At 55.7% G+C, this 22,546-nt stretch overlaps 1 protein-coding gene across 2 annotated transcripts in view; it reads right to left on the bottom strand.

Annotated features, from left to right (window-relative positions):
- Positions 1-22,546, bottom strand: part of NFASC (neurofascin) — a 201,632-nt gene that overhangs the window by 40,048 nt on the left and 139,038 nt on the right. Inside the window, exons 8-20 of one of the 2 annotated variants that reach the window (XM_070384556.1) lie at positions 20,755-20,805; positions 14,511-14,622; positions 13,903-14,087; positions 11,974-12,105; positions 8,252-8,395; positions 7,132-7,243; positions 6,666-6,832; positions 6,056-6,203; positions 4,789-4,913; positions 3,831-3,875; positions 2,594-2,695; positions 2,119-2,316; positions 1,245-1,315 (exon numbers count right to left, since the gene is read on the bottom strand). In XM_070384556.1, the coding sequence (XP_070240657.1) occupies positions 1,245-1,315; positions 2,119-2,316; positions 2,594-2,695; positions 3,831-3,875; positions 4,789-4,913; positions 6,056-6,203; positions 6,666-6,832; positions 7,132-7,243; positions 8,252-8,395; positions 11,974-12,105; positions 13,903-14,087; positions 14,511-14,622; positions 20,755-20,805 (1,592 nt within the window). The remainder of the gene's footprint in view (positions 1-1,244; positions 1,316-2,118; positions 2,317-2,593; positions 2,696-3,830; positions 3,876-4,788; positions 4,914-6,055; positions 6,204-6,665; positions 6,833-7,131; positions 7,244-8,251; positions 8,396-11,973; positions 12,106-13,902; positions 14,088-14,510; positions 14,623-20,754; positions 20,806-22,546) is intronic. The other variant, XM_070384557.1, reaches the window with a different exon arrangement.

Raw genomic sequence — 22,546 nt, 5'->3', positions numbered from 1 at the left:
GAGGAGTGGGTTCTGGTTTAGTCATGGCATGCCTGCTGCCAATGAATCAAAATTCCCAAATTCAGTCCTAGCGCATCCACGCCTGTCTGCCCTACCCTTCTTACAAGGCTGGAGCTGGGAGCGGGCGTAACTCTGTCTTTGTTCCCCAAGGGCTGGTCCAGGAACCCGTTCCCTGGGCGCCTACAATACGGAGCTGAACCACTTCTTGGCAAGTCCTAAAGATGAGCCCTGGAGTCTTAAGTCTGGGCTCAGCCCAACTGCCAAGGCTGCTGTGAGACCAGGCCCTCGGCAGACAGTGATGGTTGTGATTCTAAACTCTGCATCCGTCTATTTCCATTATGCACAGCAACAGCACAAAAACGTTAAAATTTCAGTGGCTGGGACTTCCTGGTGGCACATGCCGTGGAGTGACTAAGCCTGTGCACCACAATTACTGAAGCCCATGTGCCCTGGAGCCTGTGCTTCATAACAAGAGAAGCCCCCACACCACAGCTAGAGAGCAGCTCCTTCTCTCCACAGCTACAGAAAGCCCTCGCGCAGCAACAGAGACCCAGAGCAACCAAAAATAAAAAGTTTTCAGTGGCTGAATTTACATCTCAGACTTAGAAGCAGTTTGGGGGAAAAAAAAAGAAATGTCATTCAGAGGCCACATATCCCAGTTTTGGTTTGGAAAATGTGGTCAGGTAAGCCAAGATGGAAGATGAGTTTTTCAATCCTGGTCTGGCGGTCATCTTTGGAGTCCCTCTGTCCATCCTGGACTTACAGACGGCGGCCACTGGAGACCCACCACAAGGCTGGTCTCTCTGCACACTCAACAATCTCCAGTGAGAGGAGCTCAGAGCTCACCGAAGCGAGGTACTGGTGTTTAGGCTACATCCTTTCTGGGGACTAATCTAAATCTCTCCTTCCTCTAAAGAAGTGGTTTGGTTTTGTGGGACTCTCTCTGCTTTTGCCAGAATCATAGTGTCTATGTCCTCAGTCACCTCTGCTCCTGTCTTAAAGCTTGCTCTCAGATACTCTCCTGTTTGATTTCTTGATGCTCGATGCAAAGAGTGGCCCTCACATCAGGCAGGACGCCTGGGCCACCCTGCAGCCTGGGGGGTCCCAGGGGTGTACAGGGCGAGGGCCCGCAGGCTGCCAGGCAAGCATCGTGGGCGGGCTGGAGGGGCGGTCCCAGGGGTGTACAGGGCGAGGGCCCGCAGGCTGCCAGGCAGGCATCGTGGGCGGGCTGGAGGGGCTCTCACCGTCCACGTGATCTCCATGTTGTTCTTCCTGGTCCCCTCTCCCTTCACATCAGAGGGGTTGGACTCGGGGGCTGGAACCCAAATGGAGACAAAGTTCAAACCCAGGGTACGCATCACAGGGCGCAGTAAACAGCCTCTCCTCCCCAGCTGACTGGCCCCTTCTGTGCTCATCTCTGCATTTCTCAACACACTCCATCCCCTACGCAGCTGAGCTCGCTCTGCCACTCTGTTGTACATATGATGTGCATTCCTAGCTGAGACTTAAACCCCCAAAGGAGGGATAGTTTCTTCTGAGTTTTAATCGCTGACAAAAATAGCATTTATTATAAGGCTTTCCACACTTTAGATGATCAATAGAGCCAACTCAATGTGGGTTATCCCCTTTGTGGATTATCCACTAAGTGTGTTTAATACCAACTTGGTTTATCCTGGCATTCAACATTTTGGGGGACCATCTTTCACCCTCAATGAGCCAGTGTGATTTCAGAAATCGAAGCATTTCATTACCCAAGTATGTTAAGAAACCTTATGCAACATGAGATTATATGTTTCTACCGCCAATCTTCATAGCTCTTCCCTTTAAAGCAGATCATCAAGAATTATTCATAATTATTACTAATAAGTAGTAATAAAAATGTCAGTTAACATTTATTGTGTGCTTACTACATGCACATTACATTAAGGACCTGAATTGTATTTTCAAACAATTGTATTTTCACAACAGCCCTGTAACGGAGATGGTATAATTATTCTGTTTCATAAATGAGGAAGCCTGGAATAGCTTGCCTAAATTCACGTGGCTGGGGACCCGGGGAACTTAGTCTGTACTCGGGTGCCTGGCGTCAGCACCCACAGTTAGCCCTCAAGCACTCACGTGCTCCGCTGGTTCGGTAGCGCTCAGATGGGAGGCTGGGGTGGCTGCTGCCCACCTCATTGATGGCGATGACCCGGAACTGGTAGTTGACATAGGGCGACAGCCGGAGCACAGCTGAGTTGACACTGCCCGGGAACTTGGAATGGTCATGCCAGACCCCTGGCTGGAACTGGTCTTCTTCAAACTGGACGACGTAGTCTGAGGAGGCAAGGAAGTCGGGACTGTCTGGGGAGCTGAGTCAGTGAGTTCTTTCCCAAGGTTTCCTCGGGTTCCCAGCAGTACTGACAGCCTCCCGTGGGGAGACAGAGGCACATGAACTCTTCCCAAACACAAAACGGGAGACAGACCACAGCCTCCATCCTGTCGATAGCCCAGGGTACATGCCAAGTGAGGAGGTGGCGGGGCCCAAAGCCAGGGCCAGGCCGGCCTCTGGGCTGCGTCCCTCTCTCCTGGTCAGCACAGGCCCGTGGCTGACCTGTGATGGGGCTGTTGTTGTCGTCCCCTGGGATCCAGGTCAGCCTCACGCTTCTCTCAGCCAGGTCGGTGAGCTCCAGGTCCCGGGGTCGGTCCGGTCGTCCTGGCAGCAGAGGGAGGGGCTTCCAGAGTCAGAGCCAGCCAGGCCTGCATGGGTCCCAGCCCCAGCCACCGTCCCGCAGACAGGACCCGGGCGGGCTGAGCTCACTCCACTAAGGGACCAACCCTAGCCTGTGCCGGAGGGTCAGCCCAGGGGCCACCCCTGCCCTCGGGGTTCAAGGAAGGACAAAGAGGAAAGACCCCCAGATTCCACCCCACCCAAAGAATATCAAGGGGTGCAGGGCGCAGTGAGAACTGGGGCCAACCCACCCCAATCTGTGGGTGTTCTTGGAGTGGAAGCATTTGGGAAAGGGTCACACCTTTAGGAAAGAAGTATGGGACTTCTGTCTATAATTATCTTCTACTCTGTGTGCTGAGGCTCTGAGGGGGCAGGAGCCCAGGAGGGTGTTTGGAGAGCTTGCAGGGCAGAGCAGTTGGGGGGGTGGGGGGAGCGGGACAAACACAGAGGACCAGGCCAGGGAGGAGAGAGCAGCTCCGTCTAGAAGCTTCCATGATGGACAGCAGGACAGAGTCCCCCAGCAAGGGTGGGGCAGCGCCTTTAGGGGACTCCAGTCTCACTGGGTTTCTGAAGTGGGTGTGAGTGCCCTCCTGGCCTAGGGATAAAGCCGTCCTGGTCTCTGACTAGTGAGGGCAGACGTGTTTCTTTTCTCCCACCCTGGCCCCTTGAACTAGTTATTTCCACATTTTGGCTGGTAACTGGAAGGATGTGAAAGGTGAGTCCCAGCAGCCACATTCACGTGTTGCACACATGTGCACGTGGACTGTAAATGGGTGGTAACAGCAGATCTGGAGAGGCTGCCAAAAAGATGGGCCTACGGATAACTGGAAGCAAGTGTTCCGAGAGCACATGGAGAACAGGCCGCCCCAGGGGAGCGGTGGGCGTGGCCAGAGGTAAGGGGTGGGAGGAACCACAACTCAGTCTACCAAAGGGGCGGGACTAGGAGGGCACAGGGAGGGGACGGGGCCTCCTGACAGGGGTCAGACTTGGCAGGGGTGGCGCAAGCTGCCCCCTCCCCTGTGCACAGCACTCCTCTCCTGCAGGGCCTTCCTCCTCCTACGCGCCACCCTCCAAGGCACCTCGAGTGCTTGGCACGAGCCCTGGGGTTAGTACGAATTACCTTTGGGAAGGGCAGCCAAACGGTTAGTTGGAGTGGCCTGATCAGCTGCAAAGGTAAGAGGGGTTATCCAGGTTAGCAGGTCAGCTGGGGATAAAGGTGCTCTAAGGGCAGGATCAGGAGGCCAGGCTTGAACAGCGGCCCCTGCTTGGCCCCACCCCCCATCCCGTGGAGGGTGCCCCGGCCCTCACAAAGGCCTTCCCGTGCTCCCTCTGCAGCCACGCGGTCTGCTTGCTGTCCCGGTGCAGGCACCGTGTCTGGGCCCACTGTTCCCTGGGACGGTGCAGGGACGCACCGAGACAGCAGAGGTGAAGAGAGGATACGCTCCGCTGGGCAGGAGACCACACCCCCGGGTTTGGGATGGCTTGTGTTTACAGTCTGGCTTGGGGGCGAGGGCCCGCCAAGAGGGAGTCATGGGGAGTGCCCAGCACCCTGTGAAATCCCTCCAGGAGAGGCAGGCAGAGAATAAAGCAGCAGTGGGTGTTAGAAGGCCAAACACAGAGCTGTCTTGTTGGATGGGCAGTTTTAATTGACTTAGTGACTTAGAGTCAGCTGTAAAGTTGGTTAAAACGACCACAATAGGAACCCCGTCCATCCCTCTCTCCTCCGGCACCCTTCAGTTGAGGATTGAGGTGAGTTAGCGATTCCATTCAGGAGGTAAGGCATCCAGTACAGCCTGCTCTGACAGGAGCAGCTTCCTAACCCTCAGACCCTCAGACAAGAGGATCCCCATGCCTGGCTGGCTGGCTGACCGTGGGCACTGCCCTCTGAGCCACCCCACTTCTCTGGATGCAGGGAGGCGGGGTGGGGGCCGCGGCAGGGCGTGCAGTGGCGGTTACCGAGGACGGTCAGGGCAGGGAGGCGGGGTGGGGCCGCGGCAGGGCGTGCAGCGGCGGTTACCGAGGACGGTCAGGGCAGGGAGGCGGGGTGGGGCCGCGGCAGGGCGTGCAGTGGCGGTTACCGAGGACGGTCAGGTAGGCTTTGGCCAGGTCTTGGTCCAGCTCAGTGCTGGCAACGCACGTGTAGCTGCCCTGGTCCCGCTCGGCCACGCCGAAGATGGTCAGGGAATCCTCCTCCTTCTTCATTCTGCAAAGGAAGCGGGAGGGGTTGGAGGAAGGTGGAGGGGAGACAGTGAGGTGGGGAGGCGGGGGTGGCAGGCACTGCCTGTCCATCTTCTCCCTGGGGTGGGGACAGTGGGTCTGAGTGGGCAGCTGCAGCCCCTCCTAGGGGACGGGGGCTCACTGCAGTGCTGTGGGAGGGACAGGGTCTTCCTGCCATGCTGAGCACTCGTGGAGCTTGAGGAGGTTGAGGAGGGGGCAGGACACGGGTAGCACTAGGGGGCCCCTCCGTATTCACTGTGCTTGGATCCCCCGGGTCCTCTGCGCTCCCCTCCTGAATTAGGGCGCAGCACAGCCCACCCCTGAAGGCAGGTCTTCTCAAGCTTGCTCTGTTTCCATCCCAGAGCGATGCCTGCACTCACCCAAGTGCCCTGGGCTCCCCTGAACTGTCTCCAGAGGGAGGAGGGCACCCAGGAGCCCGTGCCTGCTGTAGGATTATGCCCCTCCAGGAAACCAGATGATTGGCAGACCCAGCTGGTACCCACGTGCACCCTGCCCCGAGACCGAAGCTGGTACAGAAGAGAGCCCAGGGGGAGGCTCAGATCAACATTCTCAGCCGCAGCGGTGTATTCACAACACCTGGGGGACTTTACACACCATCTACGCCTGGGCCCGCCCTCAACTCCAGTCAGATCCGAATCTGGCTGAGGGAGAGGACAGGCATGGGCCCAGGGTGCAGTAAGGGCGAGCCAAGTAACCACAGGGCCAGAGCCTGCTCAGGCATCCCCGCCTCTGTCGGGGGACGAGGCACTGCTGGCTGGGCTGAAAGGAGGCGGGGGGCATCCGGCATGGACGCCGAAGAGGAGCAAGGAGGGGCTGAGGGACAGAAAAGAGAGTGCAGATGGAAGGAGGAGGGGAAGGAAGGGAGGAGGGAGGAGAGAAAGGAGGGGAGGAGGGGAGGAGAGGCGGCGGAAGAGGAGAGAGGAGCAGGGCGCTGAGTGGAGAGGGGGCAGGCATTGGAGGGGATCTCCCCTGAGGGGTCCAGAACCCTCTTCGGCGGTTCTGCAGTGATACACCGACATAGGAGCCCGGGTGCGTCCACGCATCACCAGAATCAAGGGAGAAGGCAGGGCCCCAGGGCGCAGCAGGCAGGGAGGCAGGAGCGGAGACCTGTTGCTGATGTAGAGCGGCTCGTCGTCCTTCAGCCAGGAGACCGCGAGCTTCAGGGAGGGGTCGTGCTTCACGCGGCACTCCAGCTGCACCGTGGTGCCCCTCTTGGCGACCTGGTCCTCGGGCATCCGGTAGATCCTCGTGGGGTCTGCGGAGAAGCGCCTGAGCTTGAGCTCCTCTCTGCCACCCCCACCCCCGAGCGGCCACGGGGTGACATGCATGACCAGCTTGCACGGACCGCAGAGGGTGGCAGAAATAGGATTCAGTTAGGTGCACGGGTCGGGGAGGCCCGGAATAGGAGATCCCCAATGGAAATAACGCCCAGGCCCTTTCTCGCTGGCTCAGGAACACAGGACGTGGTTTCTGGGGCGGTGGCGGGGAGCTGGTGTGGGGAGCAGGCTTCGCTGCCTAGGGCAGGTAATGACTCAGTGCGTGCAGCATGCAGGCCAGCCGGAGGCCCTGAGGGAGGTCCCACTAGGGATTAAACATTAAAGGTGGTGCGTTTTCAAAGTGACACACACGGATAACTTTGAGGTGGCATCCTCAAAGTTAAAGATGCCCCCCCGGCCCCGACTCACTGCGTCCTCTACCTAGCGACCGTCTCCTTTACCTTTGACCTCGAGGCGGACCTGGTTCTCTGCTTTGCCCAGGATGTTGGTGGCAACACAGGTGTAGATGCCCTGGTCCTCTTTTCGGATCATCTTGATCTCCAGACTGCCGTTCTCATAGACGTGGTAGTTGCCACCATCCAGGTTGCTTCCTTGTCCATTCTTAAACCTCACAACAGAGCAGCAGGACACACAGCATGCTGGGAAACGACCAGCCCGGGGGAAGGGACCCCAGGCCGTGCGTCCGCCCCCACCCATGGCTGGCCTTGGCAAGCCTCTGGCCTCAGTTTCCTTCCTTGCACAATAAGAGGCCTGACCCAGATGCTCTGCCAGCTTCGTCTCAGCCTCCACCCTCTGCGGCTCCCAGAACTTGCTGAACCCCTCTCGTGGGCCGAATGCGATGAGAGAGGTGAGACAGATGCCCCTACAGATGCCCCCATGGGGGAAGCCTGGTCTCCTGGAACTTACCATCGGAGCGTGGGGATGGGAGACCCAAAGAATGGGCAGTCCAGCCGGGTCCGGTTGTACAGGATCACCCTGATGAGCTGGTTCCGGGGCGACAGCATCCGAGGCGGCACGTCTGCAACCCCAGAGACCTAACCCTGACCTTGGGTGGGGGTCTGCCTTCCTCTGCGACCCCAGAGACCTAACCCTGACCTTGGGCGGGGGTCTGCCTTCCTCCGTGACCCCAGAGACCTAACCCTGACCTTGGGTGGGGGTCTGCCTTCCTCTGTGACCCCAGAGACCTAACCCTGACCTTGGGTGGGGGTCTGCCTTCTGTGACCCCAGAGACCCAACCCTGACCTTGGGAGGGGGTCTGCCTTCCTGTGTGACCCCAGAGACCTAACCCTGACCTTGGGCAGGGGTCTGCCTTCCTCTGTGACCCCAGAGACCTAACCCTGACCTTGGGTGGGGGTCTGCCTTTCTCTGTGACCCCAGAGACCTAACCCTGACCTTGGGTGGGGGTCTGCCTTCCTCCCCCTCCTTGGGGACCAGTCTTATCTCAATGTACCTTCTCCTCGGGGCAGCTTTCTAAATACCAGCGTGACCTCCCCCATCAACCTCCCTCCGGATTAGGTAAGGAAGGAGGAAGCTGACCCATCTGCACCTAGTCTACATCCAGTCTCACTTTTGCAGAGGATGCCCCCAGCCTTCCAGCAGCTTCTGCATCTGCCCCTCCACAGCCCCAAGGTTTCTCCTAGTGGCACCTGCCCTCTGCCCTCTGCCTGCTCCAGGAGGGCCACAAACACACTCAGAGTAGCTCCTACCCTGAGGCCCAGGGGAGACTCAACATGGACACACCAAGAAGGTGAGACGGTCCCTCCTCTTGTCAGGGGAGGAAGGAGACTGAGCCTGGTGTCTCAGCTCTCCGTCTGTCCTCTGAGTGGAATGAACCGTCTGCACACCCAGCTCTGCAGATTTTAAGTCCTCCATCACCGCTCCTCATTTCATCCTGGGTCTCCACGCTTCCCCACACTGCTGCCCTTCTCCCCACAGCCTGACTGATCTCTCAAGCAGAGAGGGAGCCCACGCTCCGAGCAGGGCCCTGGAGGTTCCCCGGCAGGCAGGGGGAGAGGGGTGCACTCACCCAGCACGCTGACGAAGGCGTTGGCCAGCAGGTAGCCGTGCTCGTTGGAGGTGTTGCACTGGTACACGGCCCGGCTGCTGATCTGCGTGTCACGGAAGATGATGGTGTCCCCGGCCACCTCACGGTTGGGGTTGGGCGGTGCCGCTACAGACAGGAAGGTGCTCCTCGTAAGACGGGGAGGGCAGGCAGAGGGCGTGTGGGACTCGGGCCAGGGCTCCCTGGTAGGACTGAGCCTACCAGAGTTTATTTCTCAATCCGTCCAATGGGAACAGGAATCCCGGTCAAAGCTACATGGCAGCTGGGCAGCCGTGGTTTGAATTCTAACCACATTACCCACCGGCCCTATTGGCTCTAAACACTTCGGGCTCCTTGTCTGGGGATAACTTACCACCCTGTGGCATTTCTATGAGGATGACTGGAGAGTCTATGTATGTCATTAGAAGAGGGCTGAGCACATGTGGTTGGAGGGCTGTTATCATTTTCACCCAATGTGCATATATTCAAAAGTGTTTTGAAAAGCATAAAGCAATAAACAACTAGGTGGGGCCTACCCGCTTCCCATCCTCTGAGCAGAGCACTCTGCAGACGTCCACAAAGTTAAACCTGGAGGCGCACGCCTGCTGCAAGTTGATGAGCCCCTCCATTTGCCAAAGTGACCTGACCTTCCCAAGACACGTGCGCACTGAGAGGACACCCCTGTCGCAGTTCTCCTGGCCCCCCTGGCTGCGGATGCAGAGAGCGGAGGCTGGGGAGTCGCTTCAGGCACGTCCGGCTCTTTGCAACTCTGTGGACCATAGCCTGCCAGGCTCCTCTGTCCACAGGATTCTCCAGGCAAGAATACTGGAGTGGGTACCACGCCCTCCGCCAGGGGATCTTCCTGACCCAGGGATCAAACCCACATCTCTTATGTCTCCTGAATTGGCAGGGGGGTTCTTTACCACCAGCACTTCCTGGGAAGCCCGAATCACTCTAAGAGTCGGGGCAAATCAGTAGCTCCTCCGGGCCTCATTTCCTTCACCTGTCAAATAGGGAAGCATTTCTTTCATCTTCCCCTACTCTGAGGAAGGGTAAGGTAAGAGAGCAAGAATGAGATAACGAGCAATACAAATAAAAGTTTTCCAGAAATGTAAAGAATCCACACTTTCCTCATCTTTCACCACCACGAGGTGCCTTTCCTCTGTAAGGTTTTGGGCCTGGGCCAGATGACCTGGCTTGTGTGATCTATGACCTCACCCAGGATCACTCAGACCTTCCACAGGAGTCAGCAGAGGGGGAGCCAGGGTCCGGCCCCACGGGCGCCACCCCATAGACAGCGGGTCTGAGCCCGGAGATGTGGAATCAGGTGGTGAACAAAGCCAAGGTCAGTGTTCTCATCCTTCTTCCGGCGCCTCAGCAAAAAGGCACAGAGGAAGCAACGCCAGCAACTTCACGTCTCCTCACCTGGAGGCGACCAGCGTTTCTCCCAGTCACTCCTTTGAACGATGGGGGACCTTGCCAGGGCCAGTGCTCAGCTGCAAATCCCGGGCTCTGCATTTCTTTAATGGTGCTGTGGAGTTTAGAGCCTTTGTCTGCCTTATCCCCGAAGTGCCATCAGGACAGGGAGAAGGGCAGAGGACAGGCCAAGTCAGTAAGTGGCTTGTGTGCAGGGGGAGGCTATTTCCCAGGATAACTAGAGGCTCAGTACCAAACAGGGCAGGTTGAGGCGTTGTCACAGCAGCCCCCAGCTCCCTCAGTCCCGGGTCGTGTGACCTCGGGGCAGTTTCTGCAAAGGCGGCACTTCATTTCCTCATCTTCAGTGTCTGAGGTTAACGAGGTTAAGAGGGATGCTCAGCGCCCGGCACACAATAAATGTCTAGAAAGGTGCATTCACGCCGTCTCCTCTGCCCGGCTCCCTCCTCTCCACCTGCTTTTATCAGCTGTTGCTCACGAGTTAGGTTCTGAGTTCTTGCCATCTATTTTCTGTCCCATCTGGTTGATAATACAGTTTGTATTTGCTCTGACCCTTCAGAGAAAGTAAGGACAGGACGTTTAACATGTAAAGCAGGGCTTCCCTGGTAGTTGAGAGTGGTAAAGAATCCACCTGCCAATGCAGAAGACACAGGTTCGCTCCCTGGCCCAGGAAGATCCCACATGCCATGGAGCACCTAAGCCCGAGTGGCAAACTACTGAGCCTGCGCCCTGGAGCCTGGGGGCTGCAAGTACTGAGCCTGTGCCCAGAGCCCGAGCTCCACGAGGAGAGAGGCCACTGCAGGGAGAAGCCCACACACCGCAGCTAGAGAGCAGCCCCCACTCACTACAGCCAGGGAGGGGCCTGCTCACCACAGCCAGGGAGGGGCCCCTGCTCACCACAGCCAGGGAGGGGCCTGCTCACCACAGCCAGGGAGGGGCCTGCTCACCACAGCCAGGGAGGGGCTCCCACTCACCCCAGCCAGAGAGGGGTCTGCTCACCACAGCCAGGGAGGGGCCCCCCGCTCACCACAGCCAGGGAGGGACCCCTGCTCACCACAGCCAGGGAGGGGCCTGCTCACCACAGCCAGGGAGGGGCCCCCGCTCACCACAGCCAGGGAGGGGCTCCCACTCACCCCAGCCAGAGAGGGGTCTGCTCACCACAGCCAGAGAGGGGCCCCCGCTCACCACAGCCAGAGACGGGGCCCCTGCTCACCACAGCCAGGGAGGGGCACACGCTCACCACAGAGGGGCCTGCTCACCACAGCCAGGGAGGGGCCCCCGCTCACCACAGCCAGAGAGGGGCCTGCTCACCACAGTCAGGGAGGGGCCCCCGCTCACCACAGCCAGAGAGGGGCCTGCTCACCACAGCCAGAGAGGGGCCTGCTCACCACAGCCAGGGAGGGGCCCCTGCTCACCACAGCCAGAGAGGGGCCTGCTCACCACAGCCAGAGAGGGGCCCCTGCTCACCACAGCCAGGGAGGGGCCCCCGCTCACCACAGCGAGAGAGGGGCCTGCTCACCACAGCCAGGGAGGGGCACCCGCTCACCCCAGCCAGAGAGGGGCCTGCTCACCACAGCCAGGGAGGGGCCCCTGTTCACCACAGCTAGAGAAAAGCCTGTGCAGCAATGAAGACGCAGTGCAGCCAAAAACAAAGTTTTTTTTTTATAAAAAAGCAAATGCAACTAGAGTGAATTCAGATGTGAAACTTTGACCAAGGCCTCCGGCTAGAGAGAGCCTGGAGCCACGCACCCCTGCATCTGGGAGGGACTAAATCTTCCTGGACGCTAATGTGCACTCAGTAACTGCACTGGGCAGCTCTGCTCTCAGAGGGGCTTCCCCTCATTTCCGACCGTATCTTCCATGTTGTCGCACAACCCTGCCTCTTATTATACCCTCAGCAGAGGGAGGGGTTTGGTGGGGGGGCAATGGTGATGAGCTACCAAGGTCTCCTCTACCTCCTGAGCCCCATGACCCAGAGCCCATGATCTCAGGGACACAGCTGAGGTCCCCAGCTCTCAAACTGAGCTTTGCAGTTATTAGGGGCAGAAAGCAGAAATTTATGAAAAAACCCTAGGGAGCAGAAATCCCTTAAACACGGGCACAGGCCTCCTGTTCTATCTCACACAAAGGAGGCTGGGTTTCCTCCCTCTTGAAAGGTTCAAAAGGATGGGTCGCTCCCTCACTTCTGATGGCACAGAGCTGGTCCACAGGGGTGGGGAGCTGGATGCTCCCAGGAGGGAGAAGAGACAGGCAGGACAGCAGCGATTACTCACATTGCAAAGGTTCCCCGTTCACCATCCACTGGACCGTGGGCTTGGGGTTCCCATTGGCTCGACACACCAGTCTCCCATCCTCGCCAGGAGCCAGGATGAGGTTCTTGGGTTCATCCAGCCAGTAGGGAGCAGCTGGAAGACAAGGACAGGCACAGGCAGGGGTGTCAAATGAGACAAGCAGGCTGAGGAAACCAAGGGGGCTCCCTCTCGGAAGGCAGGAGCCCCAGTGCCGGCCCCACCCCCACGCCTGCCCAGGGCTCGTCCCGATGGGATGGCGGCAGGAGCCCCCGAGTGCCGGGCCCACCCCACGCCTGCCCAGGGCTCGTCCCGATGGGATGGCGGCAGGAGCCCCCGAGTGCCGGGCCCACCCCCACGCCTGCCCAGGGCTCGTCCCGATGGGATGGCGGCAGGAGCCCCCGAGTGCCGGGCCCACCCCCACGCCTGCCCAGGGCTCGTCCCGATGGGATGGCGGCAGGCCCAGCCGGCCCCACCCCCACGCCTGCCGGGCCCACCCCACGGATGCCCCCAGGGCTCGTCCCGATGGGATGGCGGTCCCGACCTCTGGTCGACTTGGCACTACAGATGCGGACTGGTTTATTTCAAGTTCTCAGAACAAGAGTTCTAAACTGGGGCCTCCTGAAGAGCTTTTAAGAAACACGAATGCCAGGGCCCATCGTCAACCTAGTAAGTCAGAATCCCCGGGGGAAGCCCAGGTGGCCAATGAATTGAGAGCTACTCAGAGAAGGCAATGGCACCCCACTCCAGTACTCTTGCCTGGGAAATCCCATGGACGGAGGAGCCTGGTAGGCTATAGTCCATGGGGTCGCTAAGAGTCGGACACGACTGAGCGACTTCCCTTTCACTTTTCACTTTCACGCACTGGAGAAGGAAATGGCACCCCACTCCAGTGTTCTTGCCTGGAGAATCCCAGGGACGGGGGAGCCTGTTGGGCTGCCATCTATGGGGTCGCACAGAGTTGGACACGATTGAAGTGACTTAGCAGCAGCAGCAGCAGGCCCTCCTGATGTGCACCCAAGGCCTCAAGCCAGGGAGGACAGTAAAGTAGCAGGGGCCGGCCCCGCTGGATTTCCACTGCTATTGTTGCAAGACCAGACCACTTAGGAAAGGCGTGCTGCTCATTCTTTTACCGTTGACCTTTGATTAGCAGAAGCTCTTAGCTGGCCACTCCTTCCAGCTGTTTGGAAATTTTGTGAATATGTGGATTATTCTGAGAAGAGGGTCCTTCGGATCAGAGTTCAAAGCTCTTGAAACCCCAATGAATGTTAAGTACCCCTATTCTGAGTGTGGTGCTGAAACCAAGGTCACAGGTCAATGAGCATGTGCTAAGAAAGTTCTTGCTCTGTGGTATTTAACCTTATCACCCTGATCATCCACTCAGCCCCGCCATTCAGACTGAGAAGTGATTGGTGGAGCTCCCAGCCTCATGGCTGGGACCCACAAAGACACGTGCTCCATTGCTGACAACAGCTCAGGTATTTTTAGGGGAGGGAAGCGATTTCCTAAAAAAATAATTCAGGCCATGATCCCTCCCCATTTTTAAAAAGAACCATGTTCAACTACACAGACAGCATAGGGCTAAGACAACACGCCACGAACAGGAATGAGAAACGAAAGACAGGTTCCGGGTCACCCAAACAGGCCACAGAAGAGAGTGCGCCTGCGGAGAGAGCCCCAGGCGCCCAGGGGAGGAGGGCGATGGTGGGGGATCTCTGCCCGTGACACTCCCCTTCCTCCCTGCCCTTACACACGCACACACGCATCCAGGGGGACGCCACTCCTGCAGGTCGCTATTCCCACTCATCAGCGTGCTGGTGTTTTCCCCACTCATGCAACCACCCCGAGAGGGAGGGGTGGCCGCGGAGGTGAGGGCTGGCAAGGCCATCGTAGTGAGAATTGCGCACAACGTACCCTTCACTCTCACCGAGATCGTGTGCCGGATACTGCCCATCTTGTTGGAGGCCAGGCAGAAATACTCCCCAGAGTCTTCCTCGGACACGTTGGTGATGCGCAGGGCCTTGTTGAAGTTCTCAAACTTGGCCTTGTCGGATGGCAGGTCCCCACCTTTCTTGTACCATGCAATGTCTGGTGTGGGGCTAAGAGAGACCAAGCAAGAAACAGGGACTTACCACCACATGTGGCTCTGCCACGCCTGTGTGGAGCCCAGGACACCCGGGTATCCTTATGGTGTCCTTGGGCTCAGGAGGATGCGTGTCCTTCGAGGGCTGATCCCTCCTGTGCAAAGGGGATGCTCAGCCACAGGGCGCACAAAGGAGTCAGCTAAGATCACAAGGGGGTCTAACACATACAGGAAGCCTAGCTACCTGCTCTCCTCATTATCTGAGAAAGAAAGGTGGCCGGAATGGGATGACCATGATTGGCAGTGTCCTCATTAGGAGCTATCTGCTTCTCTCTCCCACCCCACCCTCTGCAAAATGTTGCAGCAACAGAGCATGCACAATCCCCCAACCCATCCTCCTGGGGGGGCGGGCAGAAGTCGGGGTGCAAACCGTACGTACACCCCAGAGGCGATGCACTCCAGTAGGAGGTCCATGCCACGCAGCACCATCTGACTGCTTGCAGTGCCCTGGGGATACATGAAGCTGGGTGTTCTCTCTGCAACTCCTCGGGCTGAAACAGGATGGAACAAGCTCTGTGAGCTTACTGCCCAGAGGGCTGTCCCAGCTGGGCCGAGCTGTTGGACTAGAGAGAAAGGTCATCGTGCCCTCCTGATGATGCCCTTAGCCGCAGACCCCCACCCCCTGCCGCACCGCTGAAACCACCCCAGGGGCCGGGGCATCATTAAGAGAGGTGTGTTAGGAAGCGCAGGGCTCCTCAGCCCCACCGGCACGTGTGTGTGAGCAGCTCTAAGCTCTGAAAGGCTCTGCCAAAAGGAGCCCAGAGTCCCCCCAGTTCGTAAGCCTCTCCGGCCCTGGAAGGGGCAAGGGTTGCCTGAGCAGGGACAGTCCACTCTCTGCACATCCCGCGCTGGGATCCAGAGGCCAGCACGGTGGCCCCAGGGAGGCCGTCTCAGCTTGGGGCCACAGGACAGACAACCGGCTCTTTGGGACCCCGGAGACAAGGAGCTGGGATGAAGCCACAAAGACTCAGATGAACAGTCAGAGATGCAAGGAGTATTATTAATGGCTTAGCAAAGACAGGGGAGAATTAATGCACAGGGATGACAGGAAATCACTGTGGGGCTAAAATCCAATCTGCTGCTTCACTAATGACTTCCGCACGGCAGGGAGGAGGGTGTTAATTGGATGTGAGAGACTGAGGGAGGGGTGAGAAGCAAGTGCAGCCAAGATGGAGGAGCCGCTCCACCACTCAAGCAGGCTGGAGCAGCCCTGGGGCCTGCAATCAGTGACACACACACAGCTTTCCAAGGACAGGGGCTCACAGAGGCGACACGCTCAGGGTGGCTCTGTCCCTGTGGAGGGGGTCATGCAAGTCTGGGGACACCCCAGTGCAGTGGACCCCACCTTACCTGAGCCTCACCTCTGCCTTAGAGCTCTCTGCACGGTTTTACGGAAATGAATGAGATGGGACGAGGAAGAACAAGGATTCTGTAACCAGGAACCCCAAAGCAAGGGCAAACTGGAGGGGTCACCTTTGCTCAAAAGGTGTGTGACTGTCAACAAGAAGAGTTAAAAATATAAATACAAGCTGGGCCTCCCCACAGGTTTAATGGGTCTCTGACTCAGCTAGAGGGGAGGCGGCGCTGCCAGGGGGCTGGGAGCCCTCAGACGTGCCTGGAGTGAGAGCAGGCGTGCTTCCAGGCGGAGCAGGTACTGTTACTGGGTGCCTGGAGTGAGAGCGGGCGTGCTTCCAGGCGGGGCAGGTACTGTTACTGGGTGCCTGGCGTGCAGGTACTGTTACTGGGTGCCTGGAGTGAGAGCAGGCATGCGTCCAGGCGGGGTGGGGTAGGTACTGTTACTGGGTGCTGGTGGAATGAGGACAGAGTGGCAGGGACCCTGTCTCAGTGCCCCGGCTGGGCTCGGGGGCTAGCTGGGGTCTGGCTGGCGCAGCAGGGCTCCTGTCCTGCGGGCACCCAGCTTCTCTCTATCAGCCATCAGAGGAGGGTGTGTCACAGAACTGGCGTGTATTTTATCCTTTTATCAAGGGGAAGGAATGATGAAATGTGCATGGAGGTAATTAGTCTGCTGGCACACTGCAGGGCATGTAGCAAGTGCTTGGTGAATGAGTGTGGAATGAATAAATTCAAGAGGAGGAAAGAAGAAAAGAGAAGGCAACAGTTTACCCCGTGTCATCGCTCTATGCAGATGTCCTCACCTGCCCCACCAGCACACACACATACAACACTGGCTACCGAAGGGGTTAATCCATTATGTGGTTAATTGGTTACCATCTGTAACTCTAAGCGCATCCAGCTCTCAGTACCAAAGAAGCCTGATGCCAAGGCAGCAGCTTCCTCCCACCCATCAACCTGGAGTCACCCAAATGGTCAGACAACACAAGGTCAGGGGCACCGGGAGGAGAAGGAGATCTGAAGGCAGGAGGCTCTGGTGCCAGTTTGGTGAATCTGTTGAGAGCTGGGAACTGGGGGGTTCCATGGAAGTTCAGTCAGCATATTCCTTCCACGTGGGACCCAAACCTGCGGCAACCAATGTGTGTCCCTGTGGACGTTTAATTCACACCTTAGCATGCAGCCCTGTAAGCACACACGACCAACAAAGCGAGGATGGGAGAGGGGAAGTGAGCACAGCGGCCCCCTGTGGCTGCCTGGACACACTGCAGCTGGGCCTATAAAAAGGCCACAGCATCCCTCATTTACAGGATGTGGGCTAGCAACCAGAGTCACCCTAAAGGAGGAGAAGCCACTGCAACCAGGCCAAAGTTTAGAAATACAGGGAGGAGCATCTTAAAGGCAGAGGTCACAGTCAGGGCTGCCACTTGGCCACTCACTGCAGGCCAAGCACCGGGCTCGGCTCTGTCTCTACCACCACCGTCATGTTTGAAAGTCACAGCAAACCTGGGGGTATGCCTCTCATTTTCCAGAGAGGAAACAGAGGCTCAGCAGAGTCAACAGACTTGGCAAAGTCACAAGCCAGTTATGTTTGGCTTCTGGACCACTGGAGCCAAAGCTTGGGTTGCACCATCTATTCTACACTGCCCCTCTCTTTAAAGACTGATATCCTACTTGTTCCTAGGACTGACAGTCAGTTTTGGGAAGATCTTTCTTACTCAAACCAAAGAATACCAAAATTCAAGGGCAAAAGAGATAAAGGAGAAAGATATTTTTGTTTTAATGAGCTTCTCTGGTGAAACTATTCCACAATGTTTCCCTCAAATATTGGTTCTTGCCATCTCAGCTGAGAGTCCTTCTCTCCTGGATGTCTATTCAATAAAGTTAGGGAGATCCTTCTCTCCCAAACTGGAAAAACAGAAGCTGGGCTGGAAATTAAGAGGCTCCAAAGACATCCCAACTGGATTGTTAAGGCCATGGAAAGCTTAAAGAGGAGTCAGGGTGACACGTGGGATCGTTAAGGGATGAAAAGGCTGGACTCAAAGGGGAGGCTGTGAAGAAATGTCCTCTTACATGAAACGGATTTACAGGAAAGTTTAAGAAGGATAATCCAGCTGGTACCTTTGGGAGCCACTGCTCCCAAGGGAGGGTAGCTCATTTCTTTCCTGGGAGACACAGACCCAGGAAGAGTGCTAGAGACAAAGGTGATCACTCTATGAGCTGTGTGTGTTGGAAGATGACAGGGGGTTTTACAGGATCTGTCTCAGAGGTGGGGATCCAGCCTCTCCAGTGTGATAATGCTTCTCTTATTCTCGTAAATCATCAAGGCTGGAGTCAGACCTGATATCTGAACAAACTCAGAATCCAGCTGCTAACGCTCACATCTCTGAAGACTCACAGCTTCCCACATGGGCTCATCTGACCTCGAGGTCATGGGCAGCCATCCTCTGCTGCTCTTGCTGTGGTGCAAGAGTGGGCTCATGGGTTTCCAGGGAATCTGGTCAGCAGGGGCACATCAGGAGATGCCTCTGCCTCAACCACCTTGGCTTTACAGAGACAATGAAAGCTGCCTCAGCACAAACTTGCCTCCTGCAAGAGGACATGGCAAGACTAAGGGAAACCCGAGTTGCCTGCCTCTGTCGAGTGCTGCGTGTTAGCAGAAGAGAGTTCAATGAATCAGACGTGTCTGAAAACCTCTGCCACACACAGCTTTTAGGGTGGCTGGACCTACCTTTGCTGCTTCCAGTTCTCGGAACTGAGAACTCACGGGGCTGGATTCCTGGCATCTCACCACCTCTCTGGCTCTAGAAATGGCTGACCAAGCAACCCCAGAAGATGAGCAAAACTCTTTGCTAGTAACATTTAATATCTTCTACTGCCAAGAAATCTCTTCCATAAATCTATCCCCAGCCCCTCATGCAGTAGCTGGAGCTTTGTTCTTACTCTGCTCTCAGCATAGCTGAGAATCGGAAAAGCTTTCATTTTTCCAGTCTGCCCTACAATTTCTCCCTCCATAGTACTTTCTTCCTGTGATTGTGCCTGTCTCTCTCCCCTAAGCTTCTCTTCAATTCCTCCACCTCCCTCTTAATTTCAGAAGCAAAGAACAACCGTGCTTGATCCAGTCAACACTAAACCATCCTCTTTAATACCAACAATGGTAACATTTATTAATCATGAATGTGTTTCACATCTCACTAGGGACATATGCACATTATCCTATTTAATCTTCACAACAATCTTTTGGAGCAGGTAATATACTCATTCTGCAGAAAAGGAGATTAAAGTTCTAATAGACTAAATGACTTGTCCAAGGTCGCTTGATGGCATGTCTTAGAGCCTGAGTTTCATTCCAGGCAGACTGCCTCAGAGGGCATGCTCTGCCTGTCTCCTTGCCAGGATGAATTCTAAGTGGCAAGTTACCATCTCAGACCAGCTTCTGCCTACTACTTAGTGTGTCAGGGGACACCTGGCATACACTCACAGGATACCAAACCACTCTAGGAAAAGTGTGGTTATGGGCTGGCCCTGCTGTTACAAAAGGGGCATATTCAGAGCTAAGCCCAGAGGGGTACTGGGCATTATTCATCACACTGTGCCTCTCGGTCCAGGAACTCAGGGAAGGACTGTATCTTCTCTCCTTCCTTTTCACCTTCTGTTTTCTTCTAGAAGCATCTGAGCTAGCTGTCCTTGGTTCAGCACGTGCCTCACTTTGACCTTTATACCCTTTCTAGCCCGGGTCGTACTTGGTCAGCCCCATCCACCTTGGATTGAGGAGATGAGGCTAATCTTCCTGTGAGCTCCCGTGAGCTTTTAGTTTCCTAGTCTTGGATGATTCTTCTAACTCCTGCTTACTCACAATACTATCCACCACCGGTCACACACTAGTTTATTAAATGGTTAGAATCACTCAAACTTATCACTGATAGAACAACTCTACACGTCTGCCTCGATGGTTTATCTTATATACAGCAAGGAGCTTGGACCAGATGGCCTCTACGAGACTTACTGGCTTCTACAGACTCCAACCTAAAGACTACTTCCATGACAGATTACCCAGAATCTGATTTAGAAAAAGGCACATTTCTCACCAGTGCTCTGAGGCTCTGGACATAATGGTGGTTGGCCCCATTATTTTGAAAGCAACGTCCAGGATCCAACAAAGGTCCCCTGCATTCTCGGGCAGTAAATCTCCTTGGCAGGATCTCAGCATGGCTCTGGCTGCTTGATGCCAAGTTACAGCCTTTGCCTGTCTCCCTGGCTCTCACTCCCCCTTCCTGTCCTCCACTCCAGACACCGATCAGTTGATATTAACACATCAGCGCACAGACACTTCCTATCTTTCTGAGCCAACAGTGACCCCCCTGGGGACCTGCAGCCTTAGCTCTGAGCCATAACTGATGCTGGGAGCAGCTGCGTCTCCAGAGCCAGCAAATGACGATTTCTCTGGCTGCTCAAGGAAAATGAGACATCCTTGAGCCATGCTTGGGGGGTAGCTCAGGTGTGGAAACAGACAATTACTCTACTAATCAGCTTGAGCAACCAGTTGTGTGATGAGTTAGAAATATGCCTCATGGAAATTGTTCCATGACTTGCAAATGTGTGGTGGAGGGGGTGGGATTGGATCTGAGTGCACTTCCAGAGGAGGGAAGAGAACCAGGTGTAGACCGCAATGGATGGTCCAACTTCATTTATACTTACCTTGAAAGAAAACTCAGAGCAAGACTCTTCTTCCTATTTCCCAGGTGAATTTTAAAGAGATGTAAGACCTGTGAAATGTATGCCCAGTGACTAAGGCTAGAGCACGATGCAGGCAATTCACATCTAGACACTTAAACCCGGCTAATCAAAGACTACAAAGTTTTCTGTGCTCTTTAAGCCACTGATGGAAACGAGACTTCCTGTTTCCTCCTGACTGTGGGAAGTCCCTTATTTTCAGATATTCTCTGTCCACCCACCACTGATTCCTAAGTTTCTACTGAACCTCTGAGAAGCTGTTTTGAAGTCCTACCCTGGTTTGACCAGGTAGGTCAAACTTGTCCAGAACTCACAACTGGAGGCTGGTATCTCTGAGGAGACCACACCATCACATAAGCACCTCCACCTTCCACACTGGCCACCTTCCTCCCAGTTCTGGAGGAGTCACCTTGGTACCCTGACCTGGCCAACTGTAAGGCTTGGCAGCCGGCACGAGTTAATGACATGGTGTCAGTCGAGTTAGGCAAACTGGGGTTAGGACAGGCAAGGTTACTCCCAAGGCTACCACGGCGACTCACCACTGTACATGTCAGGGTGGTTTCTTAAGGACGAGTCATTATAGGGGTGGTCTGCAATAAACAAAAGAGGGTGAGCAAACAGGGGCCACGGAGAGGTCAAGGAGGCAAAAACGGGGGAGAACAACAGAAATGCAAAGCCACAAAACAACCAGGGAGCACCAGTGGTCTTTCGCAAAGGAAACACACAGCATATTCGGAAAGGAAATACGCTTGGTGAAGAACAAGCAACACAAAACAGCTCCCAGAAGGGAAGAAAAGGTTAAATCCTGCAAAAGAAGGCAATAGTAAGTTTCTTTTTTAATAAAGAAATTAGGCATGACCTTTAATTGCTTGGTCATACTATAATTTCAAACAAATGAGATATGAATTAGTGGTATCCTGTAGCAATTTGAACAACTCTTTTCCACCAAAATCCTCTGTTCCCAGGACTCTGGGTCAGGCCAGCTTCTGGGGTCACTAAAGAGAAAGGAATGTTAGTGAGCCCTGGGGCAAGAGCAAAGCCCCACCCGAGCAGAAGCCAACTTGCAAGGGGTGGGAGGTAAATGAGGGGAGAAGATAGAGACAGATCATCAACAGAATGGGACAGGAGGACCCTTGGTAGTGCCCAGCAATCATGTGCTGACCAGCAACAAGAACTCCCCAGATGGGCACTATCCTGGTCTCCAGATTGAGTCTCTTGGCAGAAACGCCTCTTTCTGCGGAGGCGAGGAGTGATTCTGGGAGAGGGGGACAGCTAGGCTGAGCTTCGGAGTTTAGGCTCAGAAAGGGAGCCAAGGACAGGAGAGAGTGCGTGAGCTGTGAGTTCTACACTTAGAACAGGGAAAGGCCTGCTAACAAGATAGAGGTTCAAAGCTCTCTGGACTAGCTTAGGATGAAGCCATCCCTTATGGAACAAGAGACCAGAGGGCTCTGATGTTGGGTAATGAAAACCTTTGGGCACTGAATCCTCAGTGAGAAAGACATTTTGGAATGGGGCATATGATCATGCCAACATCCTTAAGGAGCTTTTCATTCTCCTACCAGCGTCTCCTTCCAGCTACCGGTTCAAGTTTTGACAGCACCAACAGAGGGTCGGGATGGGAGCGCCGACTGGAAGCCAAGCAGACGCCCTGAGAAGCCTGGACCCAGCCCAGCAGCCTGAGGGAGGAGAGGCTGCCAGAGCATTTGCATCTTGGAAGACGGATCAAATCCTGTTATAACTCATGGCGGGGAGGCAACAGGAGCACCAGCATTGCTCTGCATCCCAGAGCTGCTTAACGTCCATTAGAAGGGGTTTCGTTATTCAGAACCATCCTTTAAACAGGGATATATTGGTTGTAAAAGACCTTGCCTGTGTGTGGGAAGGTGGCTTGGGTTTATCTGGAGGTAAAGGTGGAACCCGAGACCCTCACTGGCATGAAGAGGCAGGGCAGCGTGGGGCGGGAGGGGCGGCAGCTGGGCCTCGGAGGATGGGGGGGCCCCATGCTCCTGTGCCACCAGCTGCAACAGAAGGGCCCATGCTCAGAACTGACCTCACGCTTTGTGGACTCTGAAGCACATCTGAGAAACTCAGGGAGACTTCCTGACGCCTCTAAGAAGGCCACTTAGACAACGATGTCAAAGGAAGCAGGGTTAGTTCTCCGGCCTGACTCAAGGACAGCCTTGCTCCTTCTCCACGGCTGCCTCCTGTCCCCGGGAGGCACCTGGGACCGAAGTGGGACAGGCATCTCTTTGTTATTCCCACTTCACTGTCTTTGACTACTTCCCAAGGCAAGATTTTAAAATGATTTTATATTGCCCAGTGTTCTGTATC

This window comes from Bos mutus, chromosome 16, assembly GCF_027580195.1.
Source record: "Bos mutus isolate GX-2022 chromosome 16, NWIPB_WYAK_1.1, whole genome shotgun sequence".
Lineage (NCBI taxonomy): Eukaryota > Metazoa > Chordata > Mammalia > Artiodactyla > Bovidae > Bos > Bos mutus.
Note: the sequence above shows the minus strand (reverse complement) of the source record. Positions and strands in the feature narration are given on the sequence as shown.